Source organism: Otolemur garnettii, unplaced genomic scaffold, assembly GCF_000181295.1.
Source record: "Otolemur garnettii isolate 467f Iridium unplaced genomic scaffold, OtoGar3 scaffold00039, whole genome shotgun sequence".
Lineage (NCBI taxonomy): Eukaryota > Metazoa > Chordata > Mammalia > Primates > Galagidae > Otolemur > Otolemur garnettii.
The window spans coordinates 6,789,701-6,809,987 of record NW_003852434.1 but is presented as its reverse complement, the minus strand read 5'-3'; the positions used below and the strand labels follow the sequence as shown (position 1 = coordinate 6,809,987).

The 20,287-nt window shown below is 38.7% G+C and overlaps 1 protein-coding gene across 26 annotated transcripts in view; it reads right to left on the bottom strand.

Moving 5' to 3' along the window:
• The window catches only part of SEC31A (SEC31 homolog A, COPII coat complex component), an 89,547-nt gene that overhangs the window by 60,660 nt on the left and 8,600 nt on the right, over positions 1-20,287 (bottom strand). For 21 of the 26 annotated variants that reach the window (XR_002773461.1, XR_002773462.1, XR_002773463.1 and 18 more), the window contains exons 6-11: positions 15,699-15,793; positions 6,255-6,337; positions 5,169-5,292; positions 3,353-3,551; positions 1,809-1,904; positions 513-653 (exon numbers count right to left, since the gene is read on the bottom strand). Coding sequence is in view for 22 of the 26 variants with exons in the window: in XM_023513381.1 (XP_023369149.1) it covers positions 513-653; positions 1,809-1,904; positions 3,353-3,551; positions 5,169-5,292; positions 6,255-6,333 (639 nt within the window). In the remaining 4 variants the exon portion in view is untranslated. Of the gene's footprint in view, positions 1-512; positions 654-1,808; positions 1,905-3,352; positions 3,552-5,168; positions 5,293-6,254; positions 6,338-13,761; positions 13,786-13,854; positions 14,274-15,698; positions 15,833-20,287 lie in introns of those variants that run through there. The other 5 variants (XM_023513384.1, XM_023513383.1, XM_023513386.1 and 2 more) reach the window with 5 other exon arrangements.

Sequence of the window (20,287 nt, the reverse complement as noted above, 5' to 3'; positions counted from 1 at the left end):
CCACCCAGTTACAAAAAAACTTAAGAAATCTGTAGTTGAGAATTTAATGTGTTCTATAGCAGTGTCTACTGGGCAAGGGAGAAAGATATTAAGTTACTTTAACAGTCCTAATCAGAAGAAGAGATGACCAGGAGATTAGAAATTATAAGTTCACAGTCATAACATTCCCAGCAAGAACAACTTGTATATTCAGAGAAAAGCTAAAGATGAATTAAAAAGTTCCTGTAGTATTTTAAAATAGCTAGCAAGGCAAAACCACCAGTATATCATTGAATAAGCCTTTTGATTACTCAATCTCTCTTCATCATTAATAGCATCTAATATGGTTTATTGGAAAAAATAATTTTCCTATTTTTCTTAAGGGTGAAAAAGCATTCATTCCAACATGAATGATTAAGGAAGACAGGATTTGACTTTACAGAAATGTGATTTGTTGCCAACCCTGACAAACAATGTAGGACTACACATAGCAGAAATACAACATGCTCCTCCCAAATCAATCATTTACTTACTCTGTTACTATGATCGCTGACTTTGATGATCGGTTCATTTTTTCTAAGATCCCATACAGTGGCCCGGCCACTGGGACTGGCTGATGCTAAAATATGTTGAACTTGTCTGTTCCACGCAATGCAGCTGATATCTTCTGGGGGCTACAAGGAATAAATGATTAAAAGCCATTGCTCTATTATAACCAAATTATAATCTAATCTTCAATATTAAAGAATGGATTACTTAAAAGATCTGATCCATTTATTGTACATATTTGCTTTATATTCCTACATTCTCAACATGTACAATGAAACAGTTTAAAGTACAGGTATGTACCACTTCGAGTATTTTATCTCCACAGATTCCAACCCTCTGGCCATGGCCTTTTCAGAACTGGGCTGCACAACAGGTGAGCACTGGGCAAACAAGCGAAGCTTCAGCTATATTCACAGCCTCCCCCACGCTTGCATCACTGCCTAAGCACCCCCTCCTGTCAGATCAGGGTGGCATTAGATTCTCACAGAAGCATGAACCCTACTAAACCCGCATGCAAGGGATCTAGGTTGCATGCTCCTTACGAGAAACTAATACACACACACCACCAACAGCTGTGGAAAAACTGTCTTCCATGAAACCAGCCCCCAGTGCCAACAAGGATGAGGACTGCTGTTTTATCTTAACACTGCCTCATGCAACAAGCACTTACTGTGCTCCTGCTATAAATCAAGCAGTATTTCTTTACTTTGCAACTGCCACAAGGCAATCGTGGACCACAAAGGAGAGGTGGTGAGTATGTGACACACATGTCCCAGACCGGCAAAATGTTAGGGCCAGTTACAAGGGTTACTCAAACTGGAGGCCTATCAACATAAACAAACTCAAAGGAGGACAGAGGAAGACTGTTTTCTACCCAATTTACTAGAAACACATAGGAAAAGGGGTTGAGTTTTTGTTGTTTTAAGATGTCGCATGTTATCAAAATACAAAGAAGCTATCACACAGAGAACAAAAATAAATTATACTATATCTAAGAAAATCATTAAGGATTTTCATCCATTTTGTTTATTACTATATGCTTGGTAAAATGAAGTGTTTAGCAAGTGGCAGCTTCTGAATAAATATTTACTATTAAGGGATTCACTGATAACTTTGAAGAAACATACTTACTAATACTTCACTATACTGAAGAAAAATCAATTACATCTAAACCTGATTTCAAACATATTATGTTTTGAGTGAAAAAACTTAAAACTGAAGTAAGTTTAGAAGAATTGCTTTTGGTTCTTTGATTATATTGATCAAAATTAATACAATACCTGTGTTTTGGCTCCTGGTGTCATTGGAGTTGCAAAATTGTTTAAATCCCAAATGTAGATTTCAGATTCATTAGCACCAGATGCTACCAGATTAGTCTGCAGTAAGAAATAATAACTAAATAGCACTTATGAATAATGAAGAGAACTCAGAATAATTCAACTCAGAGATTAAAAAGATGTTAGACTGAGCGCATATGCATATGCATGAAAAAAGCAAAACATAATGCATGAATTCCCAAATAATTGTGCATAATAATCTTCACCAAAGATTAAGTAGTTTTTTAGAAAACATACTATAAAATTCGACATAACAAAAAAGAAATATGTCCACTGACAACAAAATTAATTTTAATGCAGGATATTACAAAAAAAAAATAAATTACATGGATAAATTCTTCAAACATTCGATCACGCTACCATGTGGAGATTATGTTTGTAGCTTTCATCCCTGGGAGGAGAATTAACTGTGAGAGACAACAAAAGGTCCCCAATTATCACTGGATCCTAAAACTATGGCATCTTCATCAAGATAACACAAGGCCAACTTCCACCTCTAGACCAATGTAGTAATCATTGCAGTAAAATCTCTTGTCTTAAATTTTCACCATCTCTAGTTCACTTATACTTAATCTTTTTCTGTGTTACAATTCTTCTATGGTATCTCTGTTGCATACCTTTAGGGTCAAAAAGACCCTGAAACTGTGCTGTAAAGTAGGTATAAAGTAGGAAAATAACAGGCTTCATAATATTGACCTTCATCCTTTACTATTCACTCTTACAAATTCTTTTCTAATCTACAGGCATGTAACGAAGAAAACAGGAATTCTATGGTAGTAGGTAATAGAAAACACTTTTTACCAAAAATCAGCAGCTGCTTAATACAATTAACAAAGGATTAACTTGCTAATCTAAAGAACAGATACTACCAACTGTAGAGATGAAGAAGTTTGGTTTTCTGTATTTCTATACCCTAAGTATCTATTTATAAGAAACAGAACTATGTATCTTTCTTAATATTCATTTTTTGATTGTTATAATCTAGTATCCTACTAACTCAACATTTCTATTAACCTATGAATTTATATAGTTAATTTTCAGTACTGTTTGTGAAGGCAATGGTAGAAAGAATCTATCTGTTAAATTTGCATTGCATTTGTGTAATTTTTAATTATTTCATAGTAGTAATCATTGCTGTAAATACAAAATTTTTCCATTAATAAACAGTGACTTAACCCAGACACAACAATACCAGCCTAATGCTGATCTGGCACAAACTTTTAAAAGGCAAAGTTTCCAACCTATGGGGCTCAATCTGATGGCATAACACCTCCAGACTTCTGGAATTAAACCTATTAGCCTCATTCCCTCCATTGAATTAGTATTATTCACCCTGCTCTCAACTCTGAACCCACTATTCTTCATCAACTTGCACAGGCGTTCATTCTCAGCTTTCAGTCCCAAGACTGAAGCGTAGTAGATTCATATATTTATTTCAAAGGAGCAGCACGTATTTTAAGAATTATAAGCAAATGTCAAAGTCTAACCTGGAAAATGTTCACATCCAAGGCTCTCACAGGGCCAGTATGCTTATCATTCTGGGCAATCACAACTTCCTTGTCGCCAGCTATAATTTTAGAAGGATCGTAAAGAATAATGTTTCCATTTTCACCACCTGCAATCAGAACTCCAGAGACATCTCCTTTGGAATCCATCTTATAAGGCCCCCAAATTAACTTGTGGTACCTTTAGGAAAAAATGAGTAAAATAACTCATTCTTGAAGTCAAATAAATATAGAAAAAAGATTGAAATTATGCACTTAGTTGTTTATATTTCATAAGTACTCCAAAAACATACTCCTGGTAACTGTGTATGACTTTGGTGAAATAGTAATTTATTTTTCATTTTATACTCATGTCTGTATATTAGGCTTTATAATCCCTAAAGAGTAAAAACTCCTGTAGAGGTAAGGCAGCACAACGAAGTATACTTGAGTGGTGTATCAAAAGATATGGGCTTAAGAACAATTTTCCTATATAGAAACTGTGAGATTCTGGATAAGTTAATCTTCCTGAATTGCACTGGTTCATCTGTAAAACAGACTTAATGAACCACTTCCCTTGAAAAATAAACTATTTGACGATAAAAGTAGTCACTAACAAGTGGCCTGTTAAATAGTAAAGGTGTGAAAAGAGTCATCTGAAGTTTTCTAAGGAAAATAATGTCCTCTGACAATAGAAAAGTGACATCAAAATTATGTCTATTACAAGTACCCCTTCTGGTGGAGAACTACAGTCTATAATCTGGATGGAGATGAAATACGAAGGCTGCAGGCAGGTGTATGATAAGACAGATGGTGGTGAGTAAAAAACTGGTCTCGACAAAAGGTATCTAGGTTCCCATCACAGGGTGATGACTTTGAAGAATATAAGAGGTCCCATGAAATTCCATGATTTGAGCTGTAGTCTATGAGTTAAGATATAATCTCTTTGATATCTGCTAGGATTCCGAGGCAATAAAGCTTACGTTGTTACTTTAATGAAAGCATCCTTTCTCTGCATTACAGTAAGGCTTAAGTATTTGAAAGAGTGATCCAAACACCTAGTGTATCAGAAATCCTGTCAACAAGATTCTCTGTGAAATATATTTCTAAATATAGGTATGTGCAAAGAAGAAAATAAAAATAACTTTCCATTCAGAGCCAATCCTATTCGTATATTAATAAAACTACTCCCTTTTCAGCTCAGCGCCTGTGGCTCAAGTGGCTAAGGCGCCAGCCACATACACCTAAGGTGGCGGGTTTGAACCCAGCCCGGGCCCGCCAAACAACGATGATGGCTGCAACCAAAAAAAATAGCCAGGCATTGTGGCGGGCGCCTGTGATCCCAGCTACTTGGAAGGCGGAGGCAGGGGACTCACTTGAGCCCAGGAGTTGGAGGCTGTGAGCTGTGATGTCACAGCACTCTACCCAGGGGGACAGCTTGAGGCTCTGTCTCAAAAAAAAAAAAAAAGAAAATACTCCTTTTTCTAGTCATACCTATCTTTTTTGAGAAACAGTTACAATAAAGAAGGTAGGAGAAAGATCTTTTCTTTTCTAGTATTTTCTAGAAAATATTAGAAACTCTACATACTAAAGCCTCTACTTCCAACTTACACGTAACAGTCAGCAATAAAAATGACAACGGAATATATAAATACTTCTTCAACTTCCATAAAAATTCACTCATATACTTTGTCACAGAATATTTCATGTCACCGATGGTATCTCGTAGTTTCTAAAACTGGCATTAAGTATAGACAAACTAGCATCAACCACAACATACAATTATATAGTCTTGTGATTTTAAGGCTGAAACTCATACCTGTGAGAAGAAGAGAAAGTTGCACAAGACTTCATATCCAAGGATGGATCAGAAAGATCTAATTCAAATATCTCAAGGGAAGCATTGGTACTAAATGTTGCATCCAATTGCTGGGCAGATGTTCCTATACAAAATACATTTAATGGTTAACTGCACAGGCAAAAATAAAAGACTCAGAGAAAACCATACAAAACAGAAATTAAAAGTATGTTTTTCAATTATCTGGGTCATGAATGCTGCACTGGTGCCTGGAATCTCAGCACATATGCCACTGAGCAGATGCGTAAGCCACTATAGCAATGAGATTCTGGCAAAGGGCTAGAGATGATGTTGGTAAGAGTGGGTAGTGCAGATAATATTTTTAAGCCTGTAGATATTTTAAAGGTACTCTGTAAAAACAGTCCCATGATTTATGATATCTGCTTATAGTCATACATGATATAATTCTATCTCTTTTTATATAAAAATGCTAACATCGAAATTGCTCTTCATTCATTTAAATTGATATTAACTGGTTTTTACATGTCATCTATTGTGCTTAACATGAGAGGAATAACAATAAGACACAATCCCTAGCTCAGCGCCCATAGCTCAGTGAGTAGGGCACCAGCCACATACACCAAAGCTGGTGGGTTCAAGCCTGGCCTGGGCCTGCTAAATAATAATGACAACTGCAACCAAAAAATAGCTGGGCATTGTGGTGGGCGCCTGTAGTCCTAGCTACTTGGGAGGGTAAGGCAAGAGAATCGGTTTAGCCCAAGAGTCTGAGGTTGCTATGAGGCCACGGCACTCTACCGAGGGTGACATAGTAAGATTCTGTCTCAAAAAAAAAGACACAATCCCTGTGGATGAGAGAAGATACTTTATACATAACACATGATCAGTGCTCTGATGTGCAAGGTGCTATGGGAACACTAGAGGAAGGTCACTGAACTCAGCTGACAGAAAGGAGGTACTCTGCCAGAAAACAGAGGCTTTCCAAAAAAGATAAAGCTTGGACTGAACCTTAAAAGACAAGTATGCATGAGCCAGCTATAGAAGAGAAGAAGTTCGGAGCTCCTACTATCTTCTATCTTCTGGACCTACCTGTAGCGAGGTAAATGGGGTGATTCTGGGCAGGGCTCCAGGCCTGCATGGCCGTACGATCTACCTCCTTTAACTTCATCCTGCTAAAGAGAATATTTTACTCCATATACTGAATATGTAACATACATAGATCACAGAGACTTTTCCTACATAAAAACATCCTAGACAAACCACTACATTAGTAATGCCCAAGTGCTAATAAGCCAAATTGGCTAAAGTGTCATTTATCAGAAATGATCAACACTATAAAGAAGACAAATCTTATTTTGAGAAAAATACTGATCTATTGTAATTGTCTACAGATTATAGTCCTTTAGTTGAAGAACCAGTCTAGAAAAATACTCCAGGAAAACAATACAAGGTAGGAGCTGAGAAATTAACTTTGCTACACATGTGCTTCTCAAAACAAGGATGGGTACCAGGGGTAAAGTAGCAACATGGTAAATAAAGTGCATCTTCCTGGAGTAGGGTCAATGGTAAGAGAAATTTAACTTAAACACCTACTACAGAGACGAATATAGAAAGCCCACAGATTTTAAAGATAAAGCAGAAATTTTTTAGAAGACTCATCACTTCAAGCTACAATTTGACATCCTACTTGATCATGTATTCTCTCTGTCACTAAAGTTACTTTGACAGAAAAATTCAGGAAATACTGTGCCATAAATATTTTTAAATGTTTATGATTTTTACATAAATATATTCACACGGCATGGTACTCCATTGTAATTGGAGTACCATAATTTAATTACCTACTCTGATATTAATGGACAAGAAAGCTAGGTTTTTTGCTATTCTTACAAATAATGCTGAAATAAATGGCAACTGTACCTTTCTACACTCCCAAGAATGACATGGTTACCTGCTGTCCTACAGCCTTACCAGAGTGCACTGTCACACTTTCAAAACGTTAGCTCGGTGTAGTTACACTATAAATGATACAGAGCATCTTTTTTGAGACAAAGTCTTACTTTGTCACCCCCGGTAGAGTGCTGTAGCATCACAGCTCACGGCAACCTCAAACTCCTGGGCTTAAGTGATTCTCTTGACTCAGCCTTCCAAGTAGATGGGACTACAGGCGCCTGCCACAGGCTATTTTTTTGTTTTTGTTGTTGTCACTGTTGTTTAGCAGGCCAGGGCCAGGTTTGAACCCATCAGCCCTGGTGTATGTGTCCAGCACCCTAACCACTGATCTATGGGTGCCAAGCCAACATCTTTTAATACAATCATGGCTCACCCATATTTCCTCTTCTGTCACCTTTACTGTTTATTCGTATCACTTGTCCATTTTTCTATTAGGTTGACAGACTTCATTTTTTGACTCTTCTGATACAAGTATTTTTTAACCTTTCATAGGACTTTGATTTTTTTTTAAGTACAAAGTTTATTTTTTAGAACCTATTTTTAGGTTCACAGAAAAGTTGTACAAAAAGCCCAGAGTTGCTACATTCCTCCCCACATAGCCTCTCCTGAGGTATATTTGTTTTAATCCTCAAACCAGCATCAAAATATTATCACTCAAGCTCCACAGTTTACATTAGGGTTCAATATTCTTTGTGTAGTACCTTCTACGGGTTCTGACAAATGTGTATGGCATACATCTATCACTGTCCTAAAATCCACCATGCTCCACCCATTAATTTCTCCCTACCTACCCACATATACATATATATACTGTATATGTATATAGTGTTTGCATATATATATATATATGTATAGATATCCACATATATATAACATATATATAGTTAGTCTGTGAATTGTTCAAAGGACCTAGAAAGAAGGGGTGCTGTTTTCAGGGTCCAGAGTTCAATTCATATTCATCAAATCTTTACCAATTTAATTGTTTAGGCTTTCTACATCCACTTGCTCTAAGGACCAGGAAGTAAATTAAGTCACTTACTACAAATACATTTGTGCATATTCTTCTGAGCATCTACTGAATCTTCTGCTTTATGAAAGTTATTTTGTTAATACATAGTTATTTAGTGCATATTCATAATGTTAAACACTCACTGCCAAATATACATTTTAACTTTATGAAGTATCCTTCTTTATTCCAAATAATGGCTTTTGGCCTGAATTTCACCTTTTATTTGCCTTTACATGTAAACTTTTGCCCTTTTCAACTTCTGAACTACTTTGTTTTCACTAAGCTGTCCTGAATACAGCCCAAAACCCAGATTTAGCTTGATGATCCAATTTGAAAATCTTTCCAATAGGTTAGCTAAGATCATTTAAAATGTACTGATACAAGTCTGAGCATGAACAAGACCCTGTCTCTACAAAAAATAGAAAAATCAGCTGGTGAGAGGGGTCATAGAGGGGAGAGGGTTGGGGTACTCTCACTTAATGGGCATGGGGTGGGAGTGTTTGGCACACCTTGTCTGTGGAGGACATACCCACAAGAGGGTCTCCACCTAACAAAATCAAATATTTTGACCCTCACATTAATCTGAAATAAATTTACTTTTCAAAAATCAGCTGGGTATGATGGTGTGCACCTCTAGTCCCAGCTACTTGGGAGGCTGAGGCAGGAGGACAGCTTAAGCCCAGGAGTTTGAGTAAGCTATTATCACACCACTGTACTCTAGCCTGAGCAGCAGGGCAAGACCCTGTCTCAAAAAAAGAAACTAAGAAATAAACAAACAGTACAGGCATTGATATGACAGATAGGTTTAGTCTTAGCTTCACCTACTTTGCTATGGTTGGCATCATAATTTTGTAAAAAGTCTTCTGCTATTGTCAGTTTTCTCTTTTATGTAGTTATCATTTTCCCAATAAGTAGGATGATTCCCATTTTTATTCTAATATGTGTTTCTGGCTATCTTCATAATTTTAAATAATTTTATTTAGTACCATTAATTCCCTACTCCTTCACACAGTTAACTACTGACTCTCTAAAGTTAGCACTAATGATATTAGCTTGTCTAATCTCCATGCCCCTCTTGTACTACACAATTACAGTCAAAAGTATTCTTCCTCAGTGTTTACCTTTGTACTGCTAACTATGCTTATAAATCTATTCCATTAACTGATTTATCAGCTTTAAATCATGTACTTTGACTCTTAGCCATTACAGATGTGGCAATCTCAAACTTATACTACCTCCAATTTTCTTAACACTTCTCTTTTTACACTTTTGTGATCAATTTCTGCATCACTGGAGAGTTAACATTTACATTTCATTCTTTCTTAGTCTCACATTTGTTTTTGGTCTCTTGTCCTTAGGTAAATCTACTCAGCGCTCTCCAACAGCACTTCTGTCCGACTCCTTGCTCATCTCCAGAGTGCTTCTTCTAACAGTTTCTCTACCACGGCCTCAGACAAACAACGTGCCCTGAGTCCTTACTTGTTTGAATTGTTTACATTTGAAAAGACTGTGCAGATAGATGATAAAATTAAGACACACAAAGTTATATAATTTGTAAATGCTAGCAAGGGGTAGAGCCAAGATTCAAACTCCAGAGCCCAATTTCTTACTTCCAGTAAGTTCAGGGATTCAATTTTTATACCATAGTAGAAATATTAACACTTAGAAGAAATAACTAATGGCAAAGCAACTACCATGTATGATGAGATTAAAAGGATAAGAAATGTATTTTATAAATTGTGTAGGTTACAGAAAAGTAGGATTAGGAATTATATGATAAGGTTAAAAACAGCCTCAGGAGTCAATTCTCAATTTTACTACTGGCTCTGCTACTTATTAAATATGATACCTTGGATACATTATTTAACTTCTCTACACCCTAGTTTCTACCTCATGGGATGTTGTGAGGTCTAAATGATATAATGTATTTTATAGAGAGCCAAACAAAGTATCTAGTACATACGTAGGTTAGTGTTTTGATATGGTATAAATTATTGCTACCATGAGATTAAGCAAGAACACTTCACATCCAGTTTCCCAAAATTATTCTGAAGGAAAAAAAAATTCCCATTTTTTTTTTTTTTTTTTGAGACAGAGCCTCAAGCTGTCCCCCTGAGTAGAGTGCCGTGGCATCTCAGCTCACAGCAACCTCCAACTCCTGGGCTCAACTGAGTCTCCTGCCTCTGCCTCCCAAGCAGCTGGGACCACAAGGGTCTGCCACAATGCCTGGCTATTTTTTTGGTTGCAACCACCATTGTTGTTTGGCAGGACCAGGCTGGATTTGAACCGCCACCTTAGGTATATGAGGTTGGCACCTTAGCCACTTGAGCCACAGGCACCGAGCCCCAATTTTCTAAAAAATAAAAAGGGACCTCTTTTCTTTCTTTCTTTTTTTTTTGGGGGGGGACAGAGTCTTACTCTGTCACACTGGGTAGAGTGCTTCCACTTCATGGCTCACAGCAACTTCAAAGTCTTGGGCTTAAGCAATCCTTAGCCTCCAGAGTAGCAAGGACCATAGGCCTGCACCCCTATACCCAGCTAGTTTTTCTATTTTTAGTAGAGATGGGGGTCTCTCTCTTGCTTGGGCTGGTCTGGAATTTGTGAGCTAAAGTATTCTAGCCTCCTCAGCCTCCCAGAGTGCTAGGGTTACAGGCGTAAGCCACCGAGCTCAGCCTGGGACCTGTTCTCTTTACATGGATGCCCTCTTCTTCCTTGCAACCAACTGACCAAATGTTTAATAAATGAACTCAAGTTCCAGCTCCTTCATGAAAACTGACCTGATGATCCAATCCTAATAAATCTAGATAATCTCTCAACTGTTTATAAGCATTTTATAATAACAGGTCATTCAATTTTAACCAAACACTTTATAACACTGGAAATTGGAAAACATACACTATTTATTAATATATATTGTTTGTATGTTTTCTAATTTCCTTTTTAACCAACTTTTTATGCGCTATCTTGTCTCACTAAGTAGACAAATAATGTCTTTTTTCAATCAGGTGTTACAATTTTTATCCCTTTTTGGACTCAAGATTGCTCATTATGGTATAAGTAAGCAGAAAGTTTTGTTGGATTGATTTTTAAATTGTATTTAGGGGAATACAAATAGGTTAATGCAGCTAGAAAGACCAGTGTCAGATAAAACTTTTAATGTTTAAATTCTTAAGTCTTTAAAGGATCTTTTCCTATTTAAAAAACAGGAAGAAGTATTGTTTGGGGAAATAAAGGTTATAAGATGCCTTCAGAATAGTTTCTAAAAGAAAAAAAAGTCGTATTTTTAAAAAACTGATTTGTAGTATCTTTAAGAGCAAAGGTAAGAAGGGCTACCTAATTCATGAACGTTTAGTTAATGTGTAACATTTACTGAAAGAGAAAGACACAAATTTGTAAGAACATTAGATGGTTAAGTGAAAAATCAAAGCATTTGTAAAAATTTGTTTCTGGGCGCCGGCCCCATATGCCAGAGGTGGTGGGTTCAAACCCAGCCCTGGCCAAAAACTGCCCAGAAAAAAACCATTTCTTATCCCTAGTACACTATGTTCTACTAGAAGCAGTTCTACTTATTAACCTGAATACAAGGCTTCACTGCCACTGTTTAAAAAAAAATCACTATACTTTAACAATGGCCTAGAAGTATGGGACATGTTCTGAAGCTGGACAACAGTGCCCTAATCGACCTATTGCGATCATTCTCAGAATTACTAAGAAAGCTATGGTAATACAGCTTCATCTGTATATATGTATTTCCTTCTTTTAGAAACAATCATTTAGTTGTAAATGATTTTCTTTAAAATATTAGCAAAAGGGCTAAACTATATATATACTTCCCAAGAGACTTGCTTTAAAAGCTTTGTGTAATTTTTTTCAATATTATATGTAATTAGAATTCATACTATGCATACTTGTCAAGACTTTTACAAAGAATATAATCAAATCATCAAGGACAGTTGTTTTTATATGTCATCTACAAGACAGTATTTACAGCACAATTAAAAGCATGGGGTCTGTAACAGACAATCTCAATTTAAATCCCAGCTCCCCCATTATCTCTCTCTCTGACTTTGGTCATATAACTTTACCTACCTGTGTCTTGGCTCCTCCCTCCGTAAAATAAGGATAATAAAAATATCTACTCCATAGGGTTATTGTGAGAACTGAATGAGGTATTACTCAGAATGGTTAGAATGGTACCTGGCACATAGTAAATAAATGCTCATAGTGATGACTACTGCAAAAGTCACAATTTAAAATGTCAACTATCCCAATGAATCTTCAAGAATACAACTCTTAAAGAAAATTTATGTTCCAGACTAGAACATAATTCATCCATATTTCTCCCCACAATAATCATATTCTATTACGTGGGAATTTTTTTCTTTCTGCTCATTTTCAAAATGCAAATTTTGTGATGTAATACTAAAATCCAACAGAACTATTTGAAAAAAACAACCCCAGAAGTAAAAATCCATCTTGTGTGAGCAAAATATCTCATTATGGATAGGGACAATTGTTCCAGAGGATTTTATTTAGTGTATCAGTGTTCTAGGTTCATCTCACTCAACCAAAATCAAATCAAAGACGAAAGCAACTGTGCAGTGGTTACTGAACTAACTGGTGGCAAGCTCATCTGCCATATAATAAAACTTATGGGTAGAATTTAACATATCTAAGAATGACACATTTCTAAATACAATCAATCAATCAATGTAAATCAATTTAGTAATTATCTCCTTACAAGAGTTTTTAACTTAGGATTTGTAAACCTCACGAAATTATATACACATAGAAAATCCCACGTGCAGATGTATACGTTCTTTTTTCTGGGAAGTTGATCCAACGCTTTCATTAAATTCTCGAGACTGAAATCCCAAAAGGCTGAGAATCACTGCTCTTTACAGTTTACAAATCTTTCTTTTCTTATACGTTATTAGTTTTTAAAAAGAACCTGCTATATAAAATGAAGCGGTGTAATTCTAAATCCATCTCACATCTCATTTCCCAAACAACTATGGATGTGTATTAACATAAAATCACAACTACAAAGACACTTCAAGTTATCCAAAAGTTCCCAGAGTCTATAAATCTTTCCCACATCTGTAATTATGGGATGAGAAACAAGGAGCACCACTTGGAGGAACAAGGATGAACCACCAAAAAAGGAGAGTACGAGTTCTTGAATAAGCGGATGTACAGAAAACGCAGGACACTATGACAAGGGAGCATCTATAATTACCGATTAAATACAGTTATAACTGCCGAGAAAGGCAACCAAATTTCAGTTTTCTATAGTTAGAAACAGAGGAGAAGGGATTCATCACAGTCCATCCCATTACTGAAACTTCAAAAAGACCTACACAAAATTAGTTCTTTGAGATCAAAGTTCACAATGCCCACAAGTCCAGGCAATGTCTTATTTTAAACCCCAGCCCCTGAAATTTAACAACTTATTAGCAAAAATATACAACATTCAATGAGACTTCTTTCGAAGCACAGGCTGAGACTGGCGACTACTGTCCTTAAAATAATCCAATCCTGGTTAAGTGACAGTAGCCGTCCGCTCACATCTATGAACCTTTAATTCTAGCAACAGTTAAAGTAAAAACAAAAAAAAATCCAACCTAAACCAACCTAAAGTCAACCAAAGTAATTCTGCGATTTGTTTCCTTTCCGCGCCCCTGGGAACAGCACCCTTTGTGCACAGGAGTCTGAAGGTCTCCTAACCTCAACTCCGGCTAACAGCCCGGCCACGACTCCCCGGCAGGACACTGTCCTGAGCCTCAGCGGAGCTCCTGCTCAGCGGTGGAAACGTCGGCGGATGAGGACGGGCGCGATCACCGAAGGCGTCCAGAGGCCAGGCGTTGTTCTGCCCGGCCCGAACCAAGATCAGGGGCGCGCGGTCACCAAAGACCGGGCCTCAGGCCGGCTGGAGCCAGCAGAGACCGAGGCCGGGATCTCCGATTTGGAGGGCTCCACCTCAAGGACCAAGGGCCAGCGAAGAGGGCAGGAGGCAACAGGCGGACACACGGGGCGAGGACCCTCGGCGACGGGTTCCAGCGTTAAAGTGACGCTGGTCCGACTCTCCCAGCATTCGCCACCGCCCCTCCTCCCAGCCCTGGGCCACCTCCACGTTCCGCTCCAACGTGGCAGTCGCAGCCCCGCCCTGCCGGCCGCCACTTCCGGGAGCGCCGTCTGTCCCCGCCCACCGGCGCTCGGGCCGCCGGGGACTTCCGGGGCAGGGCGCTCCGCGGCGCGGGGAACTGGACTGTTAGATACCGCGGCAACAGCCGGAACCAGGAGTAGAGGGGTCCTGCTGGGGACCTCCGTCGGCTGTGGTCCGCGTGAACCCCACGTAGCGCTAGTCCCGTGAGGCTCCCCAGCCCCTGACGACACTGCCAGCGCCGGACAAACCCAGTGAAAAATCTGGCTGCCAGGGCCTTATTGGTCTGTTTTTTTTTTTTTTTTTGAAACAGTCATAGCTCACGGCAGCCTCTTATCTTGGACTCAAGTGATCCTTCTGCCTCAGCCTCCCGAGTAGCTGGGACTATAGGTGCCCGCCACAGGACCCGGCTACTTTTCCTGTTTTCAGTAGAGGGTCTCGCCATTGATCAGGCTGGTCTGGGACTCCTGAGGTCAGACAATCCACCCGCCTCGGCCTGAGGCCCTGAGCCACCGCACCTGGCCAGCCTTAATTGCATTTCGTAACTGGGTTCTTGAAATTGCTTACTTGGTCTGCATTACTGCATTTTGAGAACGTCTATAAAACGCAACGATGTGGCTATACACAAAGGCTAGTGTGGACATAACTTGATTGTATTAGTCCAAAGAGGAATGTCAGCATCCTTTCATTCTTAAGTTACTACCTCACGTATTATTTGAGATTTGTTAGCACTCGCCTTTAGCCACTGTTACCTTACTAGTTTCCTCAGAGCCTCCACTCTCATTAGATGCGTTGCCTAGATATACTTTTAGTTTCAGGGAATTGCTTTACAGCGAAGTCAAGCCAGAGGAAAATCACTTGATGAAATACCAGAACCTGGACTCAACCCAGGTCTCCTGACGTCTAGACAAGTTCTCTTCCCCTTAGCCCTGTCTGTCACTCAAAGCCAACTTTCCCAAGGCCTTTCTTTCCTAGCTGCCTGCCTCCCCTGGAACTAATTTTTGTTGTTGTTTTGGTCTTCTGCACAGACAAAAACAAGTAAAACACAGCATACTCATATTTAAGTATTAGAGAGTAGAAACATTTTTGTACTCACTGACCCCTTCCCAAAACCCTTTAAATCTTAACACGTGTTGTTAAAGTGAAAAAGCAAATGTTTATTTCTGTTAAGTTTGAAACAGAACAGCTCTAGCATATTATGGTGACCTTCCAACAATCCTGGGTTAGGGACACCAACCCCCGACTAGTCAAAAATCCCTGCATAACTTACGACTCCAGCAAAGCCTAACTACTAATAGCCCCTATTGTTGGCTGGAAGCCTAACATGAAATTAACACATTTTGTATTTAATACTACATACTATATTCTTACAAGATTAAAGAATTTAGCAAAATTATGCGATATTTACTGTTTACTCAGTGGTAGTGGATCCTCCTAAAGGTCTTCATCCTCAGTCTTCCACCAAGAGGGCTAAGAGGAAAGGGCAGGGGTTGGTTCTACTGCCTGAGGGGAGAGAAGGGAGCAGAGGCAGAAAATTTGTACCAAGTTCATCCTCATTGTTCCAAGAGTCAACTGTACCAGCTTACAGTGGCTAATTTCTGGTACATTTCCAAAGCCCTTCCATTTTAATTTACAGCTACAAGACTAGTTTGCCTAGAGAGGTGGGAATAAAAATTATCTGAGCCAACGGAAAATGTTAAACTCCTGAACTCTTTCCTACTGTCTTATCCCCAACAGACTCCTTGCTACCTACAAGTGTGAACCGGTATGGTAAAAGGGCTCATTAGAACTCCCACTTTCCTAAAAACCACTGATTTAAGCAGTGGTTACGTTCTCTGCATCCTTTAATCCGACAGTACAACTCCATGTTCCTACTGAAGCAGTCAGCAAGCTCCACCCCTCCCCCCTTTTGGGTCCTGTGAGCTAAGAATGGTTTTTATATTTTTAAATATATTTTCTCCTTTAGGGGGGAAAGGCAAAATAAAAATATTTTAATACAAAAATTATATGAAATCCAAATTCTGTTGTCCATAAAGTTCTACTGGAAAATATTCACACTTAATGGTTTATGTCTTGTCAATTTAGTTACGTATTGTGAATTTAGTTGTCCTAAATTCAACTTAATGGGATGGACTTGGTATGTGTACTGGTATGTGTACTGTCTGTGGACTTGGTATGTGTACTTACAATTCATTCATGCAGACTCCCTAGCTTGTTTTACATTCAGGAAGTCCTGGCTTTGATTGTGCAAGATGAAACTGTACAATGCAATCTTAATCTTTTGGAAAATTTATGATTGGTCTGTACCTTCACAATTTGTCAGATTAAAAAATCTACTGCAGGGTGGCACCTGTGGCTCAAAGGAGTAGGGCACCCCCCCCCCCCGAGGTGTCAGGTTCAAACCCAGCCCCACCAAAAAAAAAACCTACTGCTATTATAAATGTGAAACTAACATTTAGTACACAGTAATTTAAAACATTAGGAACACTAAAAATTATACCTTCATAAATAATTTATCAGGAAAAGTTTGAACACTGTGTTTTTGTCATACATCTTTTGAGAACTCTTTTCTATGCCTTGGCAATTTGTCATACTCCTAATTTTGGATCATCTTCCAAAACTATCTTTTACATTGTCAATGGCATAAAATACCTCAAATTCCTTTAATGTGACTTTTCTTACTAGCATCAGTTTATCTAAGGCAGCTGTCCTCAAGCTGCAGCCCACAGGCCATATGCGGCCAGCCTAGGACATTTATCCAGCCTGCTGGGTGTTTTTGCTGCCACTGCCTGTCCTGCTTAGCAGCCAACTCGTCCCAGGACCTGCGGTCCAGCCCTCCAACAGTCTGAGGGACAGTGAACTGGCCCCCTGTTTAAAAAGTTTGAGGACCCCTGATCTAAGGTATGGTCATCCTTTGCATCAGAGCCACTGTCCTCACTTGGGCTTTCACTATGTTCTTCTGGCTATGTATCCCCCCAAAACTGCTGCTTAAATAGTAGCTGTTACCAACATTCCCAGTCAGCTTGATAACATTCCATCCAAATCTTGCATCATTTTTTGGGCACAGTAGTCTCTTACTGTCTGCAATCTTTGGAAACAAATTTGACACTAACACACTTATCTGAGCTGGTAGTTTCACAAGGTATTTTAATCAATTCATGCCGATTTTGAAATGAAACCAGCCTTTACTGGCAGTAAATGTTCTTTTTCAATCTCCTTGTAATTAATCATTTCTTTTAATGTAATTAAGGTCATCTCTTTGGCCTGAATGGTAGTCAAATGATTAGGGTGTTTTATTATAGTCTTTAAGCTAAAGTAGAGGTAAATGCACCATTTCATTCCTAAGTAACATTCTGTTCCTATTACAATTTAAACTAAAAGATGTGTAGCTCGGCACCTTTAGCACAGTGCTTACGAAGCTGGCCACATACGTAGAAGGTGGCGAGTTCAAACCCAGCCCAGGCCAGCTAAATGACAGCAACTGCAACAACAAAAAAATTTGATGAATATTGAAAAAGTTGCTTCAACTTATCTTTTAGATACTCAATCTCACTGGGGTTTAGGCAACCCTCTCACCTAGACTTCCCAAAATGCAGGCATTAATTATGGTCAAGAGCCACATCTTTTAGTTTATTTATTTTATTTATTAATTAAAGCAACTTTTTCAATATTCATCAGACTTTTTCAATATGGTTTGTACTGCAGCTTCATGTAGGCCTGGGTCTCAACCTATCTTTGCTTTGCTGTCAGCACTTTCAAATTGTCTAATCACATTCAATCTCACTTCCAGCCATCACTGCGTTTCATTGCTGCCCTGACATCTTTGTTGACCATCCTACTTTTGTAAACTGTCACGAGTTTCATCTCTGGAAGACAGAGAACCAACACTACAGTGCACTTTGTGCTTTGCTATGTGTGCGAACACAACAGATGACCACTGGCCAATCACCAATAGACTTTCAAAGAAGTGATGTTACTGGTCACTGATCATGATGTACATTTTTTATTTACATAACAATCTGTGGATGGAAGTGCTAGCAGCAAAGTTATTCTCAATTAATACTGTAGTAACTGATATTCATACATACTGGAACTGTGTAAAGCAAGGACTACCTGTATGTGTATCCTAAACAAAACCCAGACACATTAGTTTATAAAATAATCAACTTTCTTTGAGACACAGTCTCACTTTCTTGCTCTCAGTAGAGTGCTCTGGCATCATAGCTCAAGGCAACCTCAAACTCTTAGGCTTAAGTGATTCTCTTGCCTCAGCCTCTTGAGTAGCTGGGACTATAGGCGCCCACAACACCTGGCTATTTTTAAGAGATGCGGTCTCACACTTGCTCAGGCTGGTCTCAAACCTATGAGCTCAGGCAATTCACTCTCCTTGGCATCCCAGAGTGCTAAGATTATAGGCAGTCTCCACTGCACCCAGCTTAAAATAGTCAACTTTTAATCCAATTTAGTTTACTACCTCAGCCTAGTCCTAGGTCAAATAAAAGCTGAAGCTTTTCTCCAAGAATGCTAGTTTCAAAACAAAGAACTGCTCAATGATGTTAAAAGAATGTTTGGATATAAGTTAATGCAGAATTCTTCAGACTAGTATTTACAGACAGTCCAGAAACATTCTTTTGAGAATTCAGATCCCTTTCCCTCATTTCAATAATCCTGAGGGCTGTAGAAAAAAATGTTTTAGACAAAATAAGCACCACAAAGCACAAGACAATACATGTACGCAACTTGTTCCATAGTGTTTACGTTTCAATAAAACAGTAGCATCTGTTCCACTCATGTTGTTTTAGTTTTATGGTTTTTGAATGTATTTATTTGATACATCTTTTCATTAAGGGCTATAAACAATTTTTTTTTTTTTTGAGACACAGTCTCACTATGTCACCCTCGGCTGTGGCGTCACAGCTCATAACAACCTCCAACTCTCAGGCTTAAGGGATTCTCTTGCCTCAGCCTCCCAAATAACTGGGACTACAGGTGCCCACAACACCTGACTATTTTTTGGTTGTAGTTGTCATTGTTGTTTGGCAGGCCCAGCCTGCACTCGAACTCACCACCTTTGGCATACGTAGCTGGCGCCCTAGCCACTGAGCTACAGGCGCCGAGCCATAAACAAAGTTTTTATCAATTTATGTTTGTATAAATTTAAAATACAGAAAATCAACTTAAGTCAATATTAATTTAAGTTAACCTAAGTAGTCCCAAGAACGTCCCCCCCTTGGACAGGTACTTCAAAAAGTTCATGGAAAATAGAATTAAAAGATGAAATTGAAAAACATAATTTCTCAACATAAACTCCATCAAGTTCAAAATCCTTTGTAAGCAGTTATCAGCCATTTAGTCCACCCCTAAAGAACTGAAAGTCCTGGGAATTTAACCACATTCAGGTGGTCTTTTTTTATTATTAACTCAAGAAAAATGAGTGGCCGTTAAAGACTTTTTCAAAATTAGGAATCAAAGTCAAAAGGAGTCAAATCAAGATTGTTACACTGATGTCTAATCATTTCCCATTGAAACTCTTGCAAAATTGCCAAGAGCACTGTCCTGGTGGACTCTCTGGTGAAGCTCTCTGCTAAAGTTTTTGCTGAGCTTCTCAAAATACTCTCGTTCTTTAACCAAAAGTAGAAACACTCCATTTCAACCATAAGCGGCTTTCTATTGCCACTAGAATTTAAACTGGAAGATGGGGCTCTTGCCTGTAATTCCACCAAGAGCGCTCGGGAGAGTCAACATGCAAAATGCCTTGAGCATCCCCCCTCAAAACTGCTGCCATCACCTCTGCTCTTCGGTTATCCTCATTGGCTTTGGCTGGACCACTTCTACCTTTTTGGTAGCCATCGCGTTGACTGTGCTTTGTGTTTACAATCGTACTGGTAATGGCACATCCCATCTCCTACCACAATACTTTGAAGAAAAGCTTCAAGATCTTGCTTAAAATTTCCATCAAGGCTCGGCGCCTATAGCTCAACCGGCTAAGGCGCCAGC